The 27,637-nt window shown below is 39.5% G+C and overlaps 1 protein-coding gene across 4 annotated transcripts in view; it reads right to left on the reverse strand.

Annotated features, from left to right (window-relative positions):
* COLGALT2 (collagen beta(1-O)galactosyltransferase 2) overlaps positions 1–27,637 on the reverse strand; it is a 104,984-nt gene that overhangs the window by 21,528 nt on the left and 55,819 nt on the right. For all 4 annotated transcript variants that reach the window (XM_046680531.1, XM_046680534.1, XM_046680533.1 and 1 more), the window contains exons 2-6: positions 23,303–23,413; positions 20,747–20,864; positions 18,839–18,973; positions 14,744–14,948; positions 9,158–9,277 (exon numbers count right to left, since the gene is read on the reverse strand). In XM_046680531.1, the coding sequence (XP_046536487.1) occupies positions 9,158–9,277; positions 14,744–14,948; positions 18,839–18,973; positions 20,747–20,864; positions 23,303–23,413 (689 nt within the window). The remainder of the gene's footprint in view (positions 1–9,157; positions 9,278–14,743; positions 14,949–18,838; positions 18,974–20,746; positions 20,865–23,302; positions 23,414–27,637) is intronic.

Below are 27,637 nucleotides of genomic sequence, written 5' to 3' on the forward strand. Positions count from 1 at the left end.
TGCAAAGCACTCATAACCTAATAAATGCTCAATAACTTTGTGCTATTATTTATGGTGGCCCATGATGAAAGAGCTCAGAAATAGGCTAGACTTTTTCTGAATAATGCTTTTTTCTATACACTTAAAATTGTCAAAGTCTGGGAATGTTTTTAATCCCATCCAGGCAGGTTTAGCTACAAGAACACAAAAGTCCTTTAATTTAACCCGAACTCACCTTTGAAAGCCAGCCCATGGACCAGGAGTTAGTACAGGGCTAACACGCAAGTTTCCAGACGTGAGGGACATCGCATCTTAAGCAGTAAAAATTTTATTTATTTGATACTCCAAAAAAGCTTTCTTTACAAACTACTATATATTTTAATTGTTGAATGCAATGTTGATTAAAGCACCCGAGAAGGTCTTTAAGATTTTTGGTATTGGAGAAATTCAAAGTACTTGTTTGGTTTTCCTTAAAGGTAAAATGCAAAGAAAATTTTAAATGGGAGCTGGTGACTGGGTTGTTTGTATCAGCGATGGCCATTACTACTGTTCATGAATATCCATTCTCCTCTATTCCAGGTACATGAGAGGAATACTTTCTTGCCCTTGAAGTTAGTCGCGGTCGTGTAATTTGCTGGGAAAGCTTTAAATTGACGCCACTCAACTCTCCAAACCCTCCTTCCAGCCCCACCCCAGCCTCACCACAATGACCATAGTAGCATATGTTGATATGTAAAAACCACGAATTTGGAGCAGCCTAGAATGATATGCTAACAAATGGAGGGCGGCTGCCCAGGAAAGACGCCAGGACCACTGCAGACTTTGCACAGCAAGAAATAAGCCTTTGCTGTATTAAGCCAATGAGATTTTGGCACTATTTGATATCCCATCCTACCTTTGCCTGTACTGACTAAAATACTGTCCTTTCACCGGGATATCAAAGAGAAACCATAACATCCGGTTTCACAATGATCAGATAATGTGAAATTCTAGAAGATGGTGAGACAGGTTTCCTAAACCAAACACAAGAGTTGGTCTTGTTACTTCAACCTCTGACCCTTGCAGTCACATTTCTGTGAGTACACAGTGCATGTGTTTCTGTTTCCATTAGAGGCTCATTATATTTTGGTCCCTTCTGCTGCATCCCAATTCTCATTAATTTCTTTTAAAATCAACAAATATTGATTGAGAGTCCACCACATACAGGGTTAGGTTTTTAAGAGAAAGAAACTTAACATACAAACTCCTTCCTGTTCATAGTGTTGTTTGAGGAGCTGTCTAGCTCTCCCTCCCTGCGCCCCCTGGGAGGGGGTTATATTTTGAGTTACCCTTTCCAGGCTGTTGGTCTCTGGCACTCACAGGGCCTGCGTGGCTTTAACGTCTCAGCCACAGAGACTGTTTTTAGCCATGCTGCTTCTCTCAATCATGGGCAGTCATTGTGTTCACAGGACAAGTGTCCCAAAAAAAGCCACAAGGGTCTGGTTCCTGAAAGCTACCATTGAGACAAAATATGAGAAGTGTACCTGGGTTTTGCCACTGAAGGCAGAGCTAAGCCACAGGGAAAAACAGGAAGCGATACAATGAATCAGACCTAAGAAACTTACTGTGAAAGGAGAAGGGATATGTCTTTGCTGATGTCACACTTGAAGGTTAGGTATATCCCAGCTTTTGTTTGGGGTCATTTCTGACTCCATCATTCATATTTTATTTAGTCCCTCATTGAATCCCTCCCTATACATAGCCCCTCCCTGTACACTACTTGGGACAATGTTCTTCCTTGGCTCCTGGATACTTTCAAGATCTAGGAATAATAATAATAGCTATTGTTGTAGAGATCTTATTACTCACTGAACTCTGGTCTATATACTCTTGATGTATGTAATCACATTTATTTAATCCTCACAACATGAACCATGGGATAGGTATGAGGTTTCCTATTTTTACAGATAAGAAAACAAAGGCTTAAACATCTTGCTCAAGGTCACAGAGCTGATAGAGCTGGTATTTGAACCCAGGTCTGACTCCTGCATGCAAACCCTTAACCCTACTCTACCGTGCCCCAAAGCTAGTCCTTGGTAGCCATGGCCTCAAGTTGGCCTTGGGCAACTGGGCTGGGTTTACAGTAACTCAGTTAGCTAAGTCCTTGCCCCTGGGTGACCATCACTTGTGGCTCTTCCTGTGGTCTACACTGGAGCATACACCATCCAGTGTACAATGCACCAGCCCAGTCATGCCTGGAAAAGCATTTGAGAGATTGTGTTTGGACCGAATCCTAACACTTCTTCTCTACAGTTTCTCTGGAACTTCTTCCACTGCTGCAGCCACCACCCTAGCTCAGGTCTTCACGCACCGTGCCTGGGCTGTTTTAATATTTTTCCAACACTTGTGTGGTCTTAGTCTTGCCTCATTCTAGCTCATTATGCACACCGTTGTCAAAATAATCTTGCTCACGCACAGTGCCGTTCTTGGCCATAATAGTTATGTTCAACAGTTAGGTGCTTTACAATTTGTTAAGTGCGTTCATATTCCCACACCATCTAATCTTCACTTTTTAGGGGGGGAGGGGTTGTTTGTTTTTATAGATGAAGAAATTGAGACCAACTCAGATGTAGACTTGCCCAAGGTCAAAGAGTGATTGGTTGGCAGAGCTGGAACTCAGTTTTAGACCTTCTGACTTCAGATTCAATATTCTTAATAATCTCTGCACGATGATTTGTTGCTGAGAACTGGCACCCAGGATTTCCCATCACCTCATGCTTTGACTTGCCAGACCAATTTCCTCATGCCTCACAAAGCATTTACTTCTATAACTTATAAGATCTAGCCTTCTGTTATTCATCCCCCAAAGGAAGCACATCCCCAGATTTTCTGTACAGCTCCTAATGTACTAAATGAGTAAGTACATGTAGAGGGATAGGCACAGAGCTTTTAATAAACGTTAGCCATTGTTGTTATGCCATCTCCCTCCACCCTGACTCTTCCACTCTGATCTCTGAAACTCCAGTCTGCAATTCATAAAATCCCAGACATTTCAGTCCTCCACTTTTTCTGAATATCTCTTTGCCTTTTTGTTTCAATTAAAACTTCACTTTCCTTTGAGGACACTGCCTCCCTTTCAGCTGTCAGAGTGGAAGCTGATTTTTCTTACATCCCCCAACTCACTCCAAACTGTCTTTCATCCTTCAAAACCCTCAACTTTTTTGAAGCATATTTTAGCACCTCTCTACCTTCTAATCATGCCCCCTCAGTCACTGATGACTGCAATTTCTGGCTCACAGTCTCACTGTCCCTGTTATCATTCTTAGAAACCTCAGCATCCACATGGTGATCCATTCAACAACCTGGCTTCTAGGTCCTTGACCTTGGCGCCAACATTCTTTCAGTGATCCACTGCCATGTCTGTATCCACCACACCTTTCATGTCCCTACTTTCATGGGTACCCAACCTGGATTTCATGGTCTAGCACTCTAACCATCCCTTGCGAATGTTCTTAAGTACCTCCTATTGATCTCGCTTGGTAAAACCCCAATCCTGGCTAAAGTGACTTGTCCACTTACTCAATGCCAAGAAGAATACTGCAAGAGAAGTTCACACAATTGTGTTGACTGAGTCACTTCCAAATTACAACAGATGTCAAATTGGCACTGGATACTGCCAAATGATCCAACTATACTTCCATAGTAAATTTACTTTCCCACTTTCTGAGAAATATATTTTACACCTTGTCCGCTCTCCTGGAATCTCCAACATCTCTCTTGAGCTGATGACTAGACTACACGTATCATAGAGAAAATATTCAAAGTCAAATTAGACCTACCTTTGCTGTGCGCCTCTAGTCCACCAAGCCAACTGCATTTGTATGCACACATTCTGCCTTGTCAGCTGCTAGAGTGGAAAAAGTATCCCTGTTCCTGTCTAGGACAACCTCTCCAATACCGTCCTGGGTTACAATGCCTCTTGTTTTCTCAAGGACTTCAGTCTTACAATTATCTTCTCTTCTACATCATCAAGTTCCCCTTATACATTGGATCCTTCCCATCAGCATACAAACATGTTAAAATCCTATCTTGAAAAAACAGACAACACAAAAAACAAAACAACCTCTCCCTTGATCTCTCACTGCCTTACAGTCACCATCCTATTTCTCTATCCCCCATCCCAACAAGATTCCACTCTCTCATTGCCCTTTTATCCTCTCTTTGGCCCAGTCCAATGGGCTAGTGTCCTCATCATCGCACTGAAGTGGCTCTTATCAGGGTCATCACAGATCTCTATCTTGACAGAACCAATGGTCAATTCCCTATCCTCATTTTATGTGACTTCTCAGCAATATCTGGCTCCTTCTTGAAACACTTCTCAATTTTTCCTTCCAGCTTTCTGGCTGTTCACCTCCCCAGGGATCTGTCCTCTTCCCTCTCCTCTTCTCTTTCTATGTTCTTTCACTAAACATGTTCACACTGTTCCACGGGTTCAAATATCGTTTTAATGCTGATGACTCTCAAATGTTTATCTCCAGCTGGAGTCTCTTCCCTGAACTCCAGACTCAGGCATCCAAATAGCTCCTAATCTCTCCTTTCAGATGTCTAACAAGTATCTTAAGCTTACATAATCAAAACTTCCTTTCCCAAATTTTTCCCATGAAACTTTTCCCATTTCATTAAATGGTATACCAGGCCAAAATCCTGGAGTCATCCTTGATTCCTTTCTTTCCTTCATGGGCTGCATCCAGGTCTCTGTAAGTCCTGTTGGCTCTACCACCAAAATATATCTTAAATCCACCTGCTTCTCATCACCTCTTTGCTACAGGTTGCATCCCAACCACCATCATCTCTCACCAAGAGAGATGTACTGGTCCCCCTAAACTCTAATCTCCACACCACAGCCTGAACGATCTTTCTAACTGCATAAATCCTCCTCCCCAATCCCACATGGAATCTCATTACTCTAAGAATAAAATCCAAATTCTGTCCTATGGCCACAAGGCTCTGCTTGATCTGGACACTTCTTCATCCATGACCTCATCTCCTTCTACTCAACTCCTCATTCTGTATACTCCAGCCACACTGGCCTTTTCTTGGAGCACCCAAGCTCCTTCCCAATAGCCTTTGTATGTGCTGTTCTTTCTGCTTGAAACACTCTTCCTGCAAATATTCCTGTGGTTGCTTCCTTGATATATTGTCTATCTCTCTGTCTTGGCATATAAATTCCTTGGTGGCAGAGCTTCTGCCACTTTTGTTCACTGCTGTATTCCCAGCATCTTGAACAATCCATGGAACATAGTAAGTGTTTAATCAATGACTCTTCTAAAATCTTCCTTGGCTCTTCACTGCTTTTAGGATGGGCATTCTGCTTTAGCTGGGCATTCAAGGACCACAACAATTAAGCTACCCCAACCCACAAACTTTATTTCCTTCTACTGTTTAAAGCCAACTCTCTTCCAGGGTGAGAATGCTTTTTGAACAATGTCTTTGCTTAGTCTGTTTCCTCTGCCTATAGTGCCCTCACCATATCACTCCTTTTATTTCAACTCCACACTTCTAGCAAAGCCCAGCTTAAGAACCATCAGGACTTGAAGGTCTCCTCGATCACATCAATCCACAGCAATCTCTCCCTATTCCAAATTTCTATTGCCCTTATATCTGCTCCTTTCACAAAGCACTATACTGCATCATCGGGGTCTTTTTTATGTGTCCTGTCTCCCCAGTTAGATATAAACACCTGAAACAGAGAATCTGTTATCAAATGTTTTGAATCCCCAGTACCCTCACAGAGTGACTCAGACATTGTAGGTAGGCATTCAATGTTTGTACTTGAATATAATGCCTGTTCTAATGCTTCAACAGGTATAGTCTATTAGCGGTCATTTATTTACTGCCCATTGGGTTCTAGATGCTGTGCAAAGTGCTTTTAACATTTAGTCCATCTTTCTTAAGGACACCTGACAGATACGACTTCACCATCACCAGCCTTTTATGAATCCTACACGGGCCTCCAGTCTGTATTTCTGCATTGTTACCCTCAAAGGTTTATTTTCTAATTATTTTCTTATTCCAATTACGTTCTATCTTCTAAAACTCAGAATCTGACATTTTAAAAAAATTGTAACTGAAGAAGGTAAATACAACAACTAAATAAAATGCCATATACAAAGTGCCTAGCACTAGAATTGGTATGTATTGGGAGATCGATAATGACAGCTATAATTACGAGTTCTTCTCAAGTGATTTATACCTGCCTAGCATGGTGCTGTGCATTTCCAATGTGTAATCATTAATTTTTACTGACAACGTGTGAGCCTCTGTGTATGGAAAACTTTCTATGTTTTCAGTTCTATGGGGAAAGCAAGAGAGGGCAAGGCTCTGGCCGGCTGTCTCTGAGCTGACATCTACTTGGAGTCAAGACTGACAGCCGTGAAACAGGGATGATAAAGGATAGCACATCATCAAGCTAAATGGAGTCCTAATAATAGCAATAATTCATTATCTTATGGAGTTGATATACATTATTTTATTTGTTCCTCCCAACCTGGCAAAGTCAGTGTTATTTCCTCATTCCGCAGATAAAAGAGCTAAAGCTCTGAGAGGGTTGATTCTCCCTTTGTAAGTGACAGAGCCCAGGTTCAAGTCCATTATCCTGGTCTCAAGTTCAGTGCTCTTTGCAATACAGTTTTCATTCATTTACTCATCCGTTCATTCACTTGTCTAGATCTGCACTCAGCAAATATTTGGTACCAACTATACATCATGTACCGTGCTAGGTGTTTGGCATAAAATAGGATACTTCCCTTGTCCTCTGGAGTCTAAAACATGGAGAAGAGGCGGAAACAGTATTTATTAAAGAAATTCCTAAGGACTGGTTCAAGAAATACTGTCACAGTGAACTAGCTCGCTATTCAATCTCATTCCCCCCCATGACAACTGTTTGTTGTTTTTTTCATTACCCTATCATTCACTATACACTCAGAGAACAATAGTGATCTCTTGTTTCTTTTTTCAAACCCTCGGACACTGAGATGAGGGAAAACCAAATGGCTTGCAAACAGTTATGCACATGAGCATGCAAAGGTTGTAATGGCAGGTGTGCTTTTCTCTTCACCCCAAGTATAGTCTATGGATGTACTCTGCTCAGCAGCACAGATGTGTCCCTGATATTGAACTGACTAATGTTTTACAAACAGAATCTTGTGTAAATACAGTAAGAGAGCTTGCTATTTACAGGAATCTTCTGGTGAATCTTTTAAATTATTATTGTCTTTCTTACCTTCTGCTCTCAACCATGTTTTTTTAAAGAAAACTCTCGCTTTCTCTCTATTTTCTTGCTTCTTAATTACTTCTCAAACACTTTGAACTCTGATTCAGCCTTTTCTGAAACCGTTCTTGTTGTGGACTTTAGCTGATAAAATCCACTGGACTCTTTTTTCAGTCCTTACCTTGAACTTCCTTCCACATCTCTTGCTCCTGTTTTCTTGAAATTCTCTGATATCACATTATCTTGTAGATGAATCCCAACTCAACATCTTTAGGCTTGATAACACTTAAGTTCCAGATTCATCTCTCTGTCTACCCACTGAGCATCTCCACCTGAAGTCATTTATTCATTCACTCAGTTATTCAACAACTACTTACTGAGTGCCTACTAGGTGACAGGCAATGGGTTATGTCTTAAGACTAACATGATCAACAAGGAATTTATTGTCTAGGGGTGAGGAGCAGGAAATAGATATACATAGGCAACTCAGTGGGTCTAAAAATGACTCATGATATTTCCTTGCAAAGGCTTCCTTTATTCTACATGCTCTATACCATTGAAAATTCCTACAGTCATCTTAGACACTCAAGTCAGAACTCAGAAGTTTTTCTCTGCCTCTCTTTTGCTCATCCACAAACTCTTGGCTGAGTCCTTTCAAGTCTACATCATAAATTTCTCTTAATCTGTTCCTTACTCTCCATTCCCACTGCTTCTGTCCTAGCTCAGATCCTCATCCTCTTTTGCCTAGTTTACCATGTAATGTCCCAAATGGTCTTTTCATCTCCGGCCTGAGACCAGCATCCACTGCCCCACCCTGCTCCAGCCATACTTCTCTTACCGCAAGAGTGACTTTTCTAAATGCAGATTCCAACCTGACATTTCTCTGCTAAAATCCATTTAAAAATTGCCCTCCCTTCAGGCAAAGTCCAAACACCTTCTTATATGTTAGAAGGCCTTCTGGCTGGGCTCCTGCCCACTTTCCAGCCTCACTTCCTGCTTTGCCTCCCCAAACACCTCCACTGCCCACATATACACATCCTATGCTCTAGTGATGAATAACAGAATTTCTCAGACGCTATGTGCAAATTCAGTGCAAATATTTCCTCCTTTGGGAAAGCCATTTCCAACACCCTCCCCTAGGCAGGTTGGATCCGTTACTTTATCCTTTAGGCACCACTGCACATTATACATAATAATTAGTGTAGCTACTGATTATTGAGCATTTACTAGTTCTGACATCATGGTAGATCCAGAAGCGATAACAATACGTGAGCAAGGACATGAGCTTTGGAGACAGCCGTATTGCTTCAAATCGCAATCGTTAACACAATCATCTCGGGCAAATTACTTAAGCTCTCTATACCTCAATTTCTTCATCTTTAAATGAGGATAATAAAACCCTTTTCATTGACTTGTAATTAATGACACAATTTATAAAAAATGCTTAGCATGGTATCTGTTACATACATAAGCTATTATTGAGTTGAAGTCATAATTATGTTGTTGTTATTAGACTATATATATATTATGGAGAATTTGCCCAAAAAGCCTAGAAGTGTTCGTTGTCTCCATTTCGTAACTAAGGAAGTTAGATTACTTGCCCGAAGTCATGTAATTATAAAGCAGCAAAATTAGAGTTTAAATCTATACCACAAAATGCCATTATAGCCCCTATGACATTGTGTGAAACGTATTTACTGGGTATGCAGCTCTCCACCTGGACGGGAAGCTCCCTGAGGGCAGAGACTTTGTCATATTCACGTTTCACACAGGAAAAGCTTAAGAATGAATGAACAAATGAATAGCTATGTTTCAGCCAAGGCAGACTGATGGCCATGAGATTCCAGTCCTGGAAGATGGGAGAAGTGGCTGGTAAGGTCACGGTGGCAATGGAACATGAGCCATCACCCAGGCCCCTGAGTCACTCACTCATTGCTTCTATCTGCACATGGATGAGGTTCTCGATGTCCTCCTCCAGGGTCTGCTGCGGTTTCAGGGGGATGGGCAGGTAGCCATAGTGTTCTCTGTTGCAGAGGTACATCTGGATGCCTGAGGACCCAAGAGAGCGACAAAACCGACCAATCAGAAAACACACATCTTAGCTCTATAGTGACAACTGAAGAAAAAGAGACTGGACTGTGGCTGAAGCTGTTTGGAACTGAAATTGAACAAGTAGTTGTTTCAGGCACTGTCTGTAGACCTCAAAAATGCTGCTTTATTAAGAAACTGTAACACAGCATCAGGGGCTAATAAAAACTCTGGGCCATTCTTCAGCACAAAGGAAATTGATTTTTCTCTCTGAAGAAAAAGCATACTCGTGGCCTGAAATGAACACTAAAGGCATGAAAAGATCAAAAAGAAGGCAAAGAATTCCTATTCCAGAGAACAGAATGGAACACTGTAATCCACCTACAGGAAATAAAGAGAAAATGAGGAATAAAATCCACATTTGATATGAAAGCAAACAGGAAAATCCTGTAAGGCTGACAGATTATTAAAGCTAAATCTAGGCATATAAAGAAGAAAAAATAAAAAACAAAGGAAATTTAAAATTCTTCATGATTCTCCTTGGTTTTATTTCCTCTCTTAGCAGGCATGGATTTGGAATCAACCAACAGACATGGAATTTCTATAGTAGATTTGTAAAGGGACAAAAGAAAGTCTGCATTTCAAGTCCTGTTAAAAACCTGCAGTATGACAACACCAGAAATATGGCAAAGCCCTCTTATATCCGACACTGGTCTTCGTTGCCCCTGCTGGCTAACTCCAAGAGTTAGACGACATCTGTGTTCACCCAGATAGCTAGAAATACAGGAATCAAGACGGTCTCATACAGACCCAGCAACTGACAGTCCTGACTAGTGAAAAGATTCCTTAGTTAAAATGACGAGTCTGCCAAGCTCTGTCCATGTGTCCAAGCTTCTGATTTGTTAATTGCCATAATCATCTATGCTTTCCAGAAGAGAATGAACTGCATAGTGACTTCTCTATTTTGTGCAGATGAAATTTCCTCCAGGCTGCTGGAACACCTGCCAAATCAGGTGAAGCTGTCTCATGGCATTAACAGAACGGGGGAAAAAAGAAGCTTTTATCCTTCTCCTTATTGAATCAGGCTCAAATCAGGGCTGGTCCAGCAAGCACTGTCACTTCTCTTGCCTTCACCAAGCGAACTCACCAGTTCTGCTGTTTGCCCACATGAATGCTTCTGGGGAACTTCAAACCAAAACACACCCTCTTGTAAAGTCATAATGAATTCAGGAAGTGGAAGGAAAATGGGTTAATATTTAGATTACCTCTCTACCCTACTTAGGTAAATCATTTTACCATTCAACTTTCCAAAGCTTCAGTAAAAATGGGAGATGAGACCTAGCCAAGCTATCCATCAAGTGTGAGAGGACAAGAAAGGCATTTTTCAGACATGCAAAGCCATAAATATTTACTTTCCATCACACTTTCTCAGAAAGTTACTGGATGATTGAAAGAAGAAGGAGAAAGAAGAACAGGAGTAGGGGGGAGGAAAAGAGGAGGAGGAGGATTACAAAAAACCCAGGAAGACTTGGGATATAGTGAACAGAGAGTCAATGCAGTTGGGAAGAGAAGGGAGTCCAGGGTCCACCACTCAACTCAGAGTATATCAGAAAGAGTATATCAGACATCTTCACCAACACGCAGAAAGAACATCTGATAAATCTGACCATTCCAAGAGGAATATTAGACAATTAGAGATTAGTTTTGAATTGCATTAGTAATAATAAACTAAGGGAAAAAAGGCAACTGTTAAGTTAGATATAAAGGGAAAACTAACCATGGTCTATAAATAGCTCAGTTTGGGATTAGGTTTGCACGCTTATAACAACAAAAACACTGACCATTGATCTATCTTAAATTAACACATGACCACAGTCAGGTGTCGCTTAAAGATGGGTATACATTCTGAGAAATTTCGTCCTGTGCGATCAAGAGTGTACTTAGACAAACCTAGATGGTACAGACTACTCACACCTAGGTTGTATGCTACTAATCTTATGGGACCACCATGCAATATGTGGTCTGTCATTGGCCAAAACACTGTCATGTGGTGCATGACTGTTTATTGAGAGAACAGGGTGATGGAAAGAATGCGTTTGCATGGAGGGGGCACAGGGAGGAAAAAGAGCTAATGCCTCATCTTCTGCAGTGGAGAGGCAACAGATAATGCCTAAAGTAAAACCAGAAAATCAAGAGCAATACAAGCATGTTATTCACAAACGTGGCTGTGAATATCATCTGGAAGAATTAAAAGTGTTTATCTTCTAGAAGAGGGAAACGATACAAGGGGTGATCTTCAGGGGACTGCCAACTTTATAATACACCTTGGGGAACTATTTGCACTCTTTCAACTATGTGCATGGATAATTTGATAAAAATTTTAAAAGGAAATGTATTGATAATTAGATAAAATCTATGGAATCTGGTACTCTCAGTGAAAGCGACTTCTGGGGAAAACAATTTTCTCTTTGAAACGATACTTTGAAATACACCTTGAAGGACTGGACTTCTCTTATGGAGACATCAAACATTTTCCTGTACTCATACAGTACCTTAACATTGCAGATTGCTATCTTTATCTTTGGTGATGAAAAATCAGAGTGAGAAAGGCTGTGGCTTGTCCAAGGTCATACAGTAAATCATTAGCACTAAACCTCTGTCCCTAAAGAGCCAATGCCAAGTATCTTTCTATGCACCCAGGATTTGGAAGCCAAGTTTCAGAACCAGTAATCACTCTGGATTGCCATCCTTGCACGTGGGAGGCAGTTTTGATCATCACCAGTGCTGTCCAGGAGGCAGATCTGCCTGCCTGTCACCCATGCTTCTTGGCTCTTTTGACTCACAGCAGACATTTGGAAGATGACTGGTGGGCACCAGAGATGTTACCTGTGACCATGACAGAGAACCCAGCCACAACAAGACATGAACTCCTGACCCTAGCCTCATTATAGCCACAGAGACTCACCTTTGACCCCTGAGCTCTCTTCTTGGGCTAGATGGGCAGCCATGCCCCCACACACCAGTGCACTTGGATTGCCCCCTCACTCATCACTCACAAGTGGAATGACTGGAGTCTGAGGTGAAAGATTAAGGATCAAGGTTCGTGGTTAAGTGGTCCTGCCTGGGACATGCAGACCCTTTAATTCCTTTTGTACATTTGAAAAATGAGGCTCCAATGGGTGACACACAGCTAGGGTGTTTCACAAGAATGAGAACAAAAGAATACAAATCATCTTTCAAGAGAGAAGGGAAGTGCTTTGCTTTGGACCTAAGAAGGGAAGAGCCTAGAAACACTTCATGGGCTGCACAGGACTCCAGGCTCATTCACGTCTCTCCTGAATACTTCAAGACAAATAAAAGTGCTACCTTAGAACCACACAACTGTCAGGAAAGCTTTTTCATTGCCCCCAAGGACAGTCATTCTTTCCTGTCTTGACTCTTGACCTGTTCACTGTACCACTGATCTGACCCTCAGCTTTCACTGTTTTGTAACTATTACTTCTGTTTCCACATGTAAAGATCTCATCTCGCCAACTAACAAAGAGCCTAACACAATGCTGGGCACAAAAGTAAAGCCAATAGCTTTTCTACCTTTCCTCTTCCCAACTGAATCACCAAATAGCTTTGGGCCTCTGCACCTGCTTTCAGTGTCCTGGGAAGGCCAATGGGAAGTCTGACCAAAAAAGAATGAAGTTCCAATGAACAGGCCAAGCAAAGGACAGAGCTGAAAAATCCCTACCCAGCCTGTCAGTCTTCCAGCCAAAAATCCAGTTGTTGGTTTGTAAAAATATATCATAATAATTTAGTGCCTGGGTCACAATAATGCCCTGTGCAATGGCTATATAGGAGGACTCTGTTAGGCAAGGATCATTAGTGTAATTGTCAATAGCTTACTTTCTTGGAACTTCCTTACTTCAAGCTCTGAAGCAAAGACACTGGCACAACTCGAAGGAATGAGAAGGCCCTGAGTCTGCTTCCCATCCTGGAGAAATCAAAGAAAATCACAGACCAAGCTGAAAGGAGCGGTTTCCATTAACGTTGACACAAGAACCTTCATGAAAACTTCCAATCCACATGAGGATAAGAACCATGCTTTTACCCTGACACAGGCCTAAAAAATGCTTAACCCTGGCCAAAGGGTCTAAATTTCTCTAGCAGCCAAGGAAAAAGATTCAGCCTCCACATTTCCACCAAATATGCTCATTCCTAGCAAATCTACAACTGATGAGTGGGACACCTATGGCTTCAAGCATGGCCTGATATGTGAGCTATAGACTGAATTTATATTAACATTGTCGTCTGCCAGCAACCTGCCTCAACTGCCTGAAGTCTTTGCATAATCCCATCTACCCTAACTTAGATGGCAGCAGTGAGTTTATTCACTATCTTCTTGGTTTCTAAACTCACTTTTGCTAGTGGTTAAGTGGCACATTTCTGGCTCATTGATAACGGGACCTCACTTCTGGCAGTAAGGTCTGAAAGATCCTGAGAATAAGGCTTTGCTTTAGGAATGTCGTGTAGCTTCCTGTTGAACTGCTTTAGTGAATTACATCCCCCTTGACTGCAGGTGCAGGGTGACGCAGAGAAATAACAACTTCCTACTGACTTGACTTCCTTAAAAAGCCTAGAGACCCCACCGGAAATGCTTTCCTGGTGGTTCACAAAAGACTGAAGTCTGGTTTTGCCTTTCCTTCCATGGGGACTGTGGCAGAGACCTCTGGCTACCTCTCCTAATCTGTCCCATCCTCCTTCTAGAGTGAGAGAATTGGAGCTTTAGACTGTATAGAATAAAAATGACATTCTCAGCCTCCCTTACGGCTAGGTGTTTCCCTGTGACTAAGTTCTAGCTAATGGAATATGCATGGACGTGATGTGTTCAACTTCTGGATTGTACTCTTAAAGGGAAGGAGCATGCCCTCTCCTCTCTGGTTTTCCTTTGATGGCTAGAATGCATCCATACTGATGAGACATCTTGGGTCATACAATGAAGGACGATACTTCATGGAGAGTGGAGAAGCAACAGAGAAGGAGCCTGGGTCTCTGAAAACTTTGTGGAACAGAGCCACTATACCAGCTCAGACTTTTTAGAGAAGAAACGAACCTCCATTTGTTAAGTCTGAGCTCTTTGCCAGTGCTGTTTTGAGGTTCTGTCACTAATTAATAAATGGACTTCTATAATGAACAAAGCAATGCAGTGGCACCACAGAGAAACAGTCATCTGCCATGGTTCCCACCACCATCACTGTCCCTGCCCTACTCAAAAAAAAAGAGAGTGGATTCCTGGGCATGGGCAAATCCTGGCTCTTGGTCCTTGATGCTCACAGGGACAGCAACACAGACACTGCTGGTGTGGTTACTGTAGACAATTAATTGTCCCTGAAGAGGAAACCCATTTCCTTTATAGGTGTGTTTTTTAATAAGATGCACAAAAGAGCTGGTTATTTGCAGCGTTTCCGTGGAGGCAGTACAGCTGAATACAATCAGTACCTGCTTGTCTGCTGGAAAAGGCGAAGACGATGATGTCATCAAAGGTCCAGGTGTAGTCCTGGTGCGGGGGATAGAACATCAGCTTGTCAGAGGCTTCCTTCCTGAGGTCAATTAGGAATGTGGAGTGGACCATGGGGACAGGAAAGCAGCCCATCCTCTTCCATTCTCTAATCTGAGGGTAGTCTGGCGTCCGTTTGTAGAAGCCCTGTAAAAGAGTAAATCGGTGGGCTGTGTTCTCTCATCTGAGGGCTTCATTTTTCCTGGTCCTCTGCTAGGCTGATTCCTCCTCAGTCATCACCAGTTAAATGGAAGCCCCCAAACGAAGTCCTCTTCACCCTTCTTTTCTTGACCTAAGAATTTCCAAGTAAGCTCAAGAAATGTCATTTACATATAAAACAATACTAACAGGGTCTTGATACCAGAAATATTTTGGTTTCAGCATATCTTTCGATTTAATAATTTCATCAAAGTGTATTTTATGTTGACTTATCGAATATGAAGCATGAGTATTCAGAGGTGGTAGACTAGAGCAGTTAAGAGCACAGGTTCTGGTATCAGGCTGCCTGAGTTCAAATCTCACCTCAGCTTCTAATTGTCTATAGGTATCGGTTAGGGTACTCAACCTTGCTGTGCCTAGCTCCTCATCTGTAAAACTGGAATGATGGCACAATCTACTCCACAGGTGTCTGTAAAAATTAAGTAAGGCAAAACCTGAAAAGTGCTTAGAATGATGCCCAGCACCAAGAAAGCATCAATAATTATTGGCTATCATTAAAATAACTACATTACATTGGCTGATATTTTTAACTAAACACACAGTACTTAAATATACAAATCTGGTCTTCTTTCAATGCAGTCACTTATTCAGTATTCTGGTGGAGCTGCTACTGTTCCATACTTTTTTGGAGGATTCCCCTTTTGAATCTTCCCTCTGAGCAAGCACACAGGACCACAAATCCCCTTCCTTTGTGGTTTTGAACACACTGGTTTGGAACAATCCAACTTGTTTTCCCTCTAAATTCAACCATTCATTTAACAAACACCTACTGAGTTCCTATAATCTGGGCACTGGGTTAGATGCTGGAGACAGCAGGAAAGAGACAGCCCCAGTGTTAGCCCTCATGGAGTGCAGAGTCTAGTAGAGGAGCTCATACTCCAGTGGCACCAATTGTAACTTGACTATTGCCAATCCTTAAATCCATTCCAGAAAAGATGAAAAAGTCTTTCAACAAAACATACTTAAAAGTATGTGTGGAAGCTTTGAAGGCATTTCCAAAAATGTTATAGGTGATGGCAGGTTCGTAGAACGATGGTAAAGTTTTGCAAGGCCAGTGCAGCATGCTGACGGGCACAATACTCATTGGACACGTAAGTTCTGGTGTGTTCATTAATCAGTCACGTTACTTTATAGACACTTTTTCTGTTGTGATGTGAGTGCCCACACACTAGGTACTGCAGCCTCTTCAACCTCTCTGACGTTCTCTTCAGCGTCTAGACTAGTGCTCTAGCTGAACTAACCCTAACACTGACCATGTGATAAGGTAGCAGGACCACAAACTATGATTGAGAAGATGTGAGTCTTGGAGCCATTTTAACTGTCTTCTAGCTCTTTGATCTAGCCCATGCTTCACCTCTTTGAGTCTGTTTCTTCTCTTTAAAAATGGGATTAAAAGCCTCTTTGTCTCTCTCACAGGGTTGTAAAATGGATCACATGTGATCGGGTATATGAAGATACTTTGAAAACTGTAATTCACTATATGAAGTATTATTATTATTATAATTTTTTATTAGTATTTAACTTAAGGATGTTAAGTGATCCTTAGGTTAAATTAGGAGAACCTCTTAAGGAAGAGGCTGTAGTACCTATTGTGTGGGTGCTGACATCATAACAGAAAATGTGACCATAAAGTAACTTGACTGATTAACGAACATACCAGAACCTGAGCTCTCCTAACACTTCAACTTCAGAGCATTTTTCCAAAGGATAAACAGAACACTGGTTCTTTGAAGGACTACCTAAGAATGCATGACAAATATAAAATTCTAGACTACTAAGGAACAATATTCTCAGAATGAGAAGCTTGGAAAATTCATGACGATGATGAATCACTGAATATCCTGGGAGTAGGGGGGAAGGAAGCAAAGAAAGAAAGAGAGAGAAAGAGAATTAATATGCCTCCTGTAGACAGGTGGAGGCAACAGATGTGTCTCTTTTTCCGCATAAATTGAATGTTGTTGGAAATAATTCCTGTTCATTGGCCAGACAACAACACCGGGTCATTTTGTTTTGGATGTGCTTAAAGGCTTTGGAAACCAGGGCCTGCCTTAAGTTTATGAAGGCACTGGCTGTTTCTGTTCCTGCCCTAGCAGAAGCATGACTAGGGATGGTAGAAAGCCAAAAACAGATGGAGAAAAATTAGAATTGGCCCTAAGTTGCTTGGATCTTACTTTTACTGTCCAAAATAAGTGAGCACAGTTCTCCTGTTTGCTTTTAATCATTAAAACAAATAAAGAGATAATAGAAACCTGTAGACTGCCGTCACTAGGACAATCCACCCGTGTTGCTGATGTCAATGCATAACTCATTAAAAATAATCCTTGAGTGATTCTGCCACGTGAAACATTGCCAATTATCAGCTGAGAGTGGATGAATTTAAACGAAACAAACGTAATGTTTTCTCCTCAAGGAATTGAGTGGCTTTTATAAATATGAACTTAATACTTCCCTAAAGAGATGTGGATAATAACATGCATTCAAAATCTCTCAGAACTGTAGGAAGCAATCATAACAAAAGAGGAATGCCTCCTCCAGTAGTGTGCTAGAACCACAGATTATTAAATTCTCAGGAATTTTGCAAGCCAGTTGGCATGTTGGTAGCTTAAAATTGCCACCATTCTAACAATACCACAGATAGCAGCTTTGCATATTTGTAATAATTATACCATCAAGTGGCTATACTGCAGTTTACTTAACCTTTCCCTTAGCTTAAACGCCATTTAAGTTGTTTGCATGGTGAGAGTATTTATGTCATGAAAACTAGCAAATACTACCAATCAGGATATTTCCCCCACAGAGAACTAGCTATTATATACTTATCAGCACACCACTGGCCTTGTTCTTCACCCCAAATCAAACCAAATATAAAAGAAAGACTCAAAATTTAGCTCTGTGGGTGTGAGAACTCATTTAACATACATTTTTTCCCTTAGCATCTCTTTATCTTGCATTGATGTATACTACATTTATCAGTTTAATTTATCTCTCTAATTCGCTAACTAAAGAACAAAAAATATAACCAGCCATAAGCATTCACTGTAACAGATGTCCAGACTTTGAAGATTTTAAAATGGAAAAGGGAGATGATGGAAATTAAAAATGTTGTTTTTAACTTGAATTTTATAAAAACAAGCTACCATAGCAGTTCTAATTATTAGACCTCCTTGGAAATAAACTTGGCAACACACATCAAAGGTCATCAAAATATTTATACTCTTTGACTCGGTAATTCCACTTCTAAGAAGCTATTCTAAGGAAATAATATTAAATACAGAAAATTTATATCAATCATAAGGGGTGTTATAATAGTTAAAAGTTGCAAACAACTTAAGTGTTTTTAAACTAAGAGAAAGGTTAAGTAAATTGCCTTATAGCCACTTGATGATATAGTTACTAAAAACATGCAAGCTGTTATGTGTAATTTTAGAGTGGTGACATATATATTTTTTTTACTTTTTTCCATTTCCAAATTTTTTTGTAGTATTCTTATGTTAGTTTTAATAATAAAATATTTAATTTTTTAAATCTGTAAATCAGGGAGGAAAAAATTACAAATCCCAGCAAGCTTTACTGGTTAATTTAAAGCTTCTAAAGCTAAACTTGTTAGAATATTTTCCTTATGATTCATTAATACAGAGAAGTTCATTGAGTTGTAGCATTGGACCTGGATTTATCTCCTTTCCTGAAAATGCTTGCTCTAGTAACACAAGGACATGCATGTTTCAAGGGAGGAAATGAGAAAAAGGTTAATGGGGCTACTGTTGACACACAGCTGCCTTGTTAAAACTCATACCTTCATTCATTAGCCAAAGACTTGCCTGAGGTGTGATTCCGCACCAGAAATTAGAGTACAGACCCCGAGACTCGAGCATGGGGGCCACAATGGTCTTGTTTTCTGCAATCATTAGATTGAGGGTCTGTGGATTTGTCAGGAAGTTGTCAACATCTATGAACTAGGGAAAGAAAAAGGATAACGTCAGGTGAAAAGATCTTTTTCAGTAATGGGTTCAAGAGTAATCCAGCACTTTCAAAAGATCACAGAAACTTGCTCATGAGATATGGAACCAGTTAGCTATCTTCTTCTTATGGAAACCCACTGAAGTTGGATGGCTTTCACCCAGGCAAAATACATTTGGTCTAACTTCCACACGTTCAGCTCTGTGTAGGCACCAAGCAATGAATCAGTGTTACCACATTGGGCACACACTCAACTAGGACCCAAACTACACCTCGGTTGGTGCTTTAAGTACAAGATATAATGGCTCCCAAGCCCTTAAAGGTTCATTCAAAAACACTTATTGAGTGCCCACTCTAGGCATAAGTGGACAGACTTATTTAGGTTATCTATGGTAATGCCAAAATGGTGCAACACAGATCCATCAATGCTATTTGAACATTACAGGTAGAATTTTCGTTTAAATACATTATATCATCCCATGCTAACCAATGAAGCTATTTCCGATTCTTAGCAGCAGTCCACGTTAACATTAATTCATTTACTGGGGCAGTGGGACAACATGTTTCATCATATAAAATAAATAATCACACTGAACTGGACCCTTAAAAATGATTAAAATAGTAGATTATATGTTATATATATTTTACCACACACATAAAATAAATAACCAGAAGGCTTCAGTTTTATGATAGTCGATCTGTTTACCAAAAATTTTGTAGTTCATCATTTGTGCACTTCAATGACACTTAAACAGCTACACAATGTTAAATGGCATCAGTATAATTTGAAAACTTGAAATTATTTGTATTGAAGATGTGTATGTGTGATAAATTATTGAGCTGATTTTTGTCATGGTTGAGGGGCTGGGGATGAACATAGGTCAAAAGTATTCCCTTTAGGAATCAGAATCTAGTGACAGGGAGCAGCAGTCAGTAAGTTTAAAGAAACAACATTGGCTTTGCATTTTTGGTGCTGTTTCTAGTGTTGTACGGAAAAGGTTTGCCAAAAGAATTAAATGGATTTGGGGGGCCACAGATGAAGAACTTGGTTCCCACAAATTTGCGGGGGAAAAAAGCCTCTTGTCAATTTTGAAAAGGGAAAAGGGGACTGCAGCTCCTTGCTGCTTACGAAGCTGTCCTTCCCAACTGAGACAGGGTCCCGGAGGACAAGGATGGAATAGAACATTGATCCGAATCATCAAGTCCAATATTTTTCTGGACCACTCTAAAAGTTCTAAGGAAAGTGATGGAACATCTTCATGGACGGAAATCCTCCATGAGAACCCAGCATAATTAGGAGCAACCAGGAAGCCAAGCAGAGATGTCTTTCCCCAAATCACTCAGAAGCAAAAGGGAGTGGAGTTTCAGAGCTGTTAATCTGAATCTCTTTTTATGTAATTAATTTCTCATATCTGCAAAATTCTTCTAAAATGTTACTCAGACAATTTATATTGCTTTACATATCGAATTCTCCATGAACTAAAAAGATTCAGAATTTCTTACGCGTGTTATATGAAAGAGACCAAATAATTCAGGAGCTTATTCACTTAAACTCACTGAAAATGCATGTCAGGAGTGGGTCTGAGATGAAATCTGGGTATCCCAATATTAAGTTCCCCAAATTTTCTCTCGCACCTTTATTAAAAAGTTGGAGAGGTGGTACCTAAACACAAGGTTGTTTTGATTGCTTCCACACTCCTAGGTTTTAGATAATTAATTGGCACACATTCTAGATAACAGCCGTCAAGAAGTCAAATATCTGTTTTTACCAGAATGTAGTCTGACCATTTTTCCCTCGCAGTTCGAAGGGCTGCCTGTCGTAGTTTCATCACATGGGCAAAACGAGAGCCAGGCCAGTGCTTGGGTCCAATTTCATCAGGATAAGATCTAAAATAAGAATAATAATAATAAGGACAACATAATTATTGAATGCCTTTATTTCCAAGCACTATGTACTAACTCATTTAATCTTCTAGCACCCTAGGAAGCAGATACTGTTATTGTTATCATCACCCCCATATTACAGATAAGGAACCTGGAACAAGGAGAGGTTATGTAATTTGCTGCTTACTGTACACAAGAATCTTTATGTGAAATATTTCAGTGAGTTCTTATTAAAACTCACTGAGTCCATATGAGGTAAGTACCACCATTCTCCCCATTTTCCAGATGAGGAAATTGGTGTAGAGCGGTTAATTCATTTGCTTAATGTAACACAGTTAATGAAGGGCACAGTCAGGAATTAAATCCAGGTGTAACTCCAAAGCTCATGTTTCTAGACTTTTTTTTACACATTCTGCTAGCAAATAAATTTGGAAATGTTACAGCATAAAAATATGAGTTTCCCAGTAAAAAAAAAAAAGGTTAATTTACTTGGTCAAGTTTCAATAAAGGATTCAAAAGAGCCTAAGATGTTGATCCATCCCAGGGAGAGTGAGATCATGGAGCAGCTGTATGATGTTGTTGAGATCTCCATCAACATCCACAAAACAGCCAGGCCAGGACTCTTACGTGGCCACGTAGGCAAGCCAGTTGGCATACTCTTGAGAACCCTTCTGAAAGCTCCCATGTGGTATGGACACTGACACTGTCACAGAGGCCCAAAACTGGCCACCACTTCAAGTTCTTGTACCTGTGCTGGCATTGCATTTGACTCAGTGAATGAAAAACCACAAAAACAATAAGACTCTAACTATACAAATAAGATTAATAAAACTATGTACTAAACAGAAATTCTCTGAGATGTCTTCCCCAATTATTGCTTCCATGAAATCAGGAAAATTCCTCTTTTTCTGAATATATTGCCCAACAAAAATGCTTTCCTTAACATTGTTCACACTGACCTTGGCATACAATATGTTTGGTCAAAATTTGGCTATCGAGAAAATTACCAGGCTGCGAGGTAGGTACGTAAAGTCTTTTTGGGTGATTTTAATTAGGCCAAATTCCATTGTAAGCAACTCCAAAAGAGTGGATAAAAATCCAATTATAGTGTTCAAATTCCATCATTAAATTTTGCTCAATATGTGGACCATATGCTGGGATTTCAGATATATGTGCATATATAAAGAGAGACTAGAAGAACAAAAATTTGTTCTGGAATGGTATTTATTATTAGTATAATACAAATTTGGCTTTCAATAAATGACTTATCCTGGGCAAAAATTCAGGCAACTCAATTCATTCTACTTCTATAATTCCTTAAGCTGGAAGGTGTAGCCTTGGGAACGTTTACAATAGTAAGTTTTAAATATATTTATTCATGTTGTCATTCACTCAGTTGTTCAGCCAACAATTATTAATTTAGTGCCTGCCAAGAACATAGCATTGGGGGGAACTATGAAGTATTTATGTGCTCTACCCCTTGCCAAAGAACCTAAAAATTACTTAGAAAAAAATGCATAAATTGCATATTTAATTAACAATATTAGCTAAGCGTCTTGTGTCAAAAAGGATGATGTACAAAATAAGCAATGCAAGTGTTGAGAGAAAGGTAGCTCCTTGTAAGTGGAATGACTATGAACAGCTTCTGTACTAGGTGGGATTTGGGATAAGAGTTGGTTACAAAGAAGGAAAGGGCCTACCCAGAGAGCAGACCTGCATGAGCAATGGCTTGGGGTTGAAAATAAAAAGGAACATTCTGGATGAATCAGGTTTTTTGAGGGGGAAGAAGTCGGAAATATGGGTGCATAGGTATGGGTGCTAAGTTTATGGAATCTTTTAAAAATATGAGTCTGAGGTATTTGAACTTTTTTCTGTAGGTACTGAAGAGCCACTGGAGTCCTTTTAACAGAAAAATTAAACTATGCCACTGGTATTTTAGGTAGATTGATTTGACAGTGTGGTATGTAGGATGACTTGAAGATGGAACCAACTAAGAGATTGCTATGGTTAAGATTGGAAACAATCTAAATGTCCATCAGTAGGAGACTGATTAAGTACATAATTATGGTATACCCACACAATGGGTACTCTGCACTGATAAAAATAACGAAGAAGATCCTTAACTACCGCTATGGAATGATTACCAAGATATGACGTGAAAACACAACATGTACGCAAAAAGTATACAAACCTTTCGCTATGATCCCTCAAGTATAAAAGGTTTATACTCAAAATATGAATAAATAATATCAATATTTTAAAATATATACTGCAGTAATTTACTTGTGAACTAATGAGAACCTCAACTTGGCTGGTAGCTTCAGGAGTAAAAAGGAAGAGAGAAGCATGAAGATCTGTCAAAGGAAGAAATGGATGGCTGGAAAACTGGTTAAGGGAGAAAGGTAAACAATGAGTTGACAAAATGTTCTCTTGCTACTCACTCAGGTTCATCCATAGGCCTCCACTCCACATAGTGATAGAGTCTCTGTACATTTTTCAACCACTCCCTGAGTATTTCTGTTGTATTATCCACGTTGTGATCAGTGGCCACCCTACATGGGAGAAAGTACAACATAGTTTAGTTATGTCATCCAAAGAAAGAGGGGGAAATCCAAAAGACCCCAGATTAACTGAAAGGACAATTTCAAGTTCTGGAAAAAAGTTTTATACGTGAAAATGATTCCCTCGTGGTCCAAATTAGACAATGAATTCCTGAAGTAAGAGAGACTGCTTAAAATCATCCTTGTGTCATCAGATCCTTAAAAAGGGCTCAGCCAACAGTAGGATCAATAAGGGGTTGTACTAAAACAGTAGAAGTATAAAATGAATTAAACTTGAGTAAGTTAGTTAATCTTCTTGGAAATTTTCCTATTTGGCTTAATTTTTATTTACCTAAGATGTAAACTCTGCTTTTTTTTTAAACTTTTTATTGAGATTATGATAGTTTACAACCTTGTGAAATTTCAGTTGTACATTATTGTTTGTCAGTCATGTTGTAGGTGCACCACTTCACCCTTTGTGCTCACCCCCCACACCCCCTTTCCCCTAGTAGCCACTAATCTGTTCCCTTTTGGTTTTTTTAAAAGATTTTATTTTTCCCCCTCGGTACATAGTTGTATATATTTTTGGTTGTGGGTCCTTCTAATTGTGGCATGGGGGACGCTGCCTCAGCATGGCTTGATGAGCTGTGCTGTGTCCACACCCAGGATCTGAACCGTCGAAACCCCAGGCTGCAGAAGCAGAGCGTGTGCACCTAACCACTCGGCCATGGGGCTGGCCCCTAAACTCTGCCTTTTAACTTCACTAACAACTACCCTCAATTTAAGTAATAATTCAATTGCATTTTCATTTCAAGTCAGTTTTCAGGTCACAACAAAACTTCTAGTCAGTGTTGTTTTAATCATATGCACGGGAGGGGAAAGCCATAACAGTTCCCAATATAAATTCATAATCTAAAGTATCTTCGCCTATCATTTTGAATTGACCTTATCATCACTTATACAAAATAGAACATCTTCAAAAACCTTCAAATAATGTATACAAAACTTATTTCTGATTCATGCTGTGTATAAGATACACATCTAAAACCAAGTTATTCAGAATACCTAAAAATAAAGAGATATGTCAGTCAATTGGAAAAGAAAACAAGCAAGCAGGGCTTGTAATCTTGACATCAAATAAGGAAGAATTCAAGCCAAAAAATATTAAACACGGCAAAGAAAGATACTTTATAACTCCAAAGGATGCAATTCACATCAAAGATATAATAAATGTGAATATCCATGTACCTTCATATAGTACAGGGGTTGCAAATTTTTTCTTTAAGAGCCAGATAGTAAATATGTGGGTTGGCAGGCCATACACTCTCTATTGCGACTGCTTAACTCTGCCATTGTAGCAAGAAAGCAGCCACAAACAATAGGTAATGAATGAGTACTGCTGTACTCCAACAAAGCTTTCTTTACAGAAACAGGCAGTGGGCCCATAGGCTGTAGTTTGTCAATCCCTCATATAATAAAGTATAGAAACTGCAAGGAAAAGTAGAAAAACCAATAATAAGAGATGTTAACATATCACTTTCAGTTGAAGTTAGCGCAAATGGGATAAAAGTAAACAGAGGATCTATAGAACACAATAACATTTTCTCAAGTGCACATGGGACATTCACAGGAAATGACCAAGAATTACAACACATAGAAAGCCTCCATAAACTGGGAGTAATATAAACAGACTTCTCTGATCACAGGGAAATAAAACTAGAAATTAGTAATAAAAGAAAAAACAAAACTTCCTTTAAAAACCCTCTAGTGACTCAAGAACCATTGAGTGCAAGAAGAAATGCAAACCAATTTCGGAACTTCTATAAATGAATAATGAAAACACTACATATCAGAAACTTGCGATACAATTAAAGCAGTGGTCAGAGAAAAATTTAGTTTTATATCCTCAAATCAATAAAGATAAACGAGTTGAATTCCTACTCAAAAGCTATAAAAAGAGAACAAACAAGCATAAAGAAATAAATAATAAAGATAAATGTAGAAAGTCACGAGGTATGAAACAGAAAAAGGGTAGAACTAATAAACAAAAAAAAATGATGCTTTTTTTGAGGGGAAAAAAAACAGTAAATGACCCCCGTTAGTTAATCTAATCAAGGCAACACAAATATAAGAAATGACAAGGATAAGGGGAATATAATTGATATGGAAGAAATCTTTTTTTAATCATACAACAACTCAGTGAAAAGTAAATTTAAAAAACTAGATATAATGGAAGATTTCCTAGGAAGATGCATGTTAGCAAAATTGACTCTGGTAGAGATATAAAGGTTAAACAGAACAGTTTCCATATTGTTGAAATAAAGAAAGAAAAAAAAGAAAATATTAGGCCTACATGGTTTCACAGAGGAATTCTACCAAATATCTTAATAGACTAGATATTTCCAATGCTATGTAGCTTTCCAGAGCATAGGGAAAAAAATTCCAAGTTCTTTTAATAATGCAAGTACAATTTGATATCTAAATCTGATGAAGATACACACACACACACACACACACACACACAAACTATAGACCAATATCTTTAAATGACTATGTTGCAAAAATCTTAAACTATTAACAAACAGAATCCAACATCCTATGAAGAAAATATTATATAGCATGGCCTAAGATTGTTCATATAAGGGAAATCCATGAATATAATTCACTATATTAATAGACCTGAAGAAAAATCATATGATTATCTCCGTAAACGCTAAAAAGGTCTTTAACAAAATCAACACCTATTCCTGTTTTTTAAAAGCCACACTGGATAAAATTAAATCAGAAAGGAAGGACGGGCAAACAGAAAAGAAAGAGCCATGGGAAGAGAGAGGTGTCTGAGACTCTTAAAAGGGCGTAGAAATGCTCAGATTTCATTGGCAATTCAGCAGTTCCTTCTGGGAGGGACAGCTGTTGGCATTTTCAGCAGCAATGGTTCCCTGGGAGCACGGCCTTGATACGAGCAAAGAAAGAGATGTGAATGGGAGTTCCACATATGGCAGTTTAAGGAAATAGGATTTTGTTAAACCCAATCCATTATGGCTTTTGTTCTTCTTACTTGAGCTTTTGCAAGTCACTGCTACTCCAAAAGTAACAAATAAGATCTTTAAGAGAAAGAATCTTCAGGAATGCTCAAGAGAAGAGAAAATAAGCAAAGCATAGTGGAACCCCATGTTGTTTGGGGAAATTCCTATAAAACACCAAGTAACATGAAACTATGTAACTAAAGTCATAAGGTATAGAAAAATGGGGATAGAGCTGTGTGACTAATAGTTAAAAATCTTATTTTGTAAAATGAATATTTGAACTAAAACTAGTCTTAATAAAAACATTATTCAAAAAAGAGAGGGTCAAGATGTGATGCCCATGGCCAACTTGATCTACTTTCAAGTCTCTCCTGGAAATCGGATTAGAACCAGCTGGCCCCTTAGAAAAACGTCTAGGCAACCCACAGGCCCACATGGACATTCCACTACCTGGATGGGAGAGAAGTGCTGTGGGCAGCTGACAGTGTTGAGAGACACTAGGTGAGCACCTTGGGAGAAAGACGATGTAGTACAAGGGGGAGGGAGAGTGGGCCAGAAAGCAATGTGGAAGAGTACCACAGGTTCCATTCAGCTCACAATTGTCCTGAGAAGGGCAGCATGTCAGTGAAAATCACATCCACTGTCACACATGGCCGCAAGCCACCAATGTCCAGGGTAATAGCCACGAAGAGCACTATGAGAATAGAATCGCTCATCTCACAGTATGAAGCACTATAGAGAAGATCCTGAAACTGGGAATCAGCTCAAATGCACATTACTCTTTGCTCAAAATATTATGAGTAAGTTAAAACAAACAAACAAACAAAATTATCTTGACTACAGTGTTAGCCAAAAGTTATGAGGATTAAAATTATTCCCAAATTACTTGTAAATGACGCAGGGGAATTTATACCGCATCTGCTTCTTTCCTTGATTATTATTTCTTCATTACACAGCACTTAAATTCTCTTTGCCCTCCCTACACATTCATGCATTTCCTAATCATTCTAACAAAGTGGTTCTCGTTGTATGAACTTTATTTTCCTGACGTACAGACTAAACAACCGCAAACTCTGCCTATGTACGTATCCACTATTGACAAACATCCTTGGAAACTAGCTGCTTGGAGTGTGCAAAGACAGATGTGTCTAATTAAAAATAGAAGTATAGATTTTAGATATTCTCCTTATGGAGTTAAAAAATTTCCTAT

The sequence above is a fragment of the Equus quagga genome, chromosome 13, assembly GCF_021613505.1.
Source record: "Equus quagga isolate Etosha38 chromosome 13, UCLA_HA_Equagga_1.0, whole genome shotgun sequence".
In the NCBI taxonomy this organism is placed as follows: Eukaryota; Metazoa; Chordata; class Mammalia; order Perissodactyla; family Equidae; genus Equus; species Equus quagga.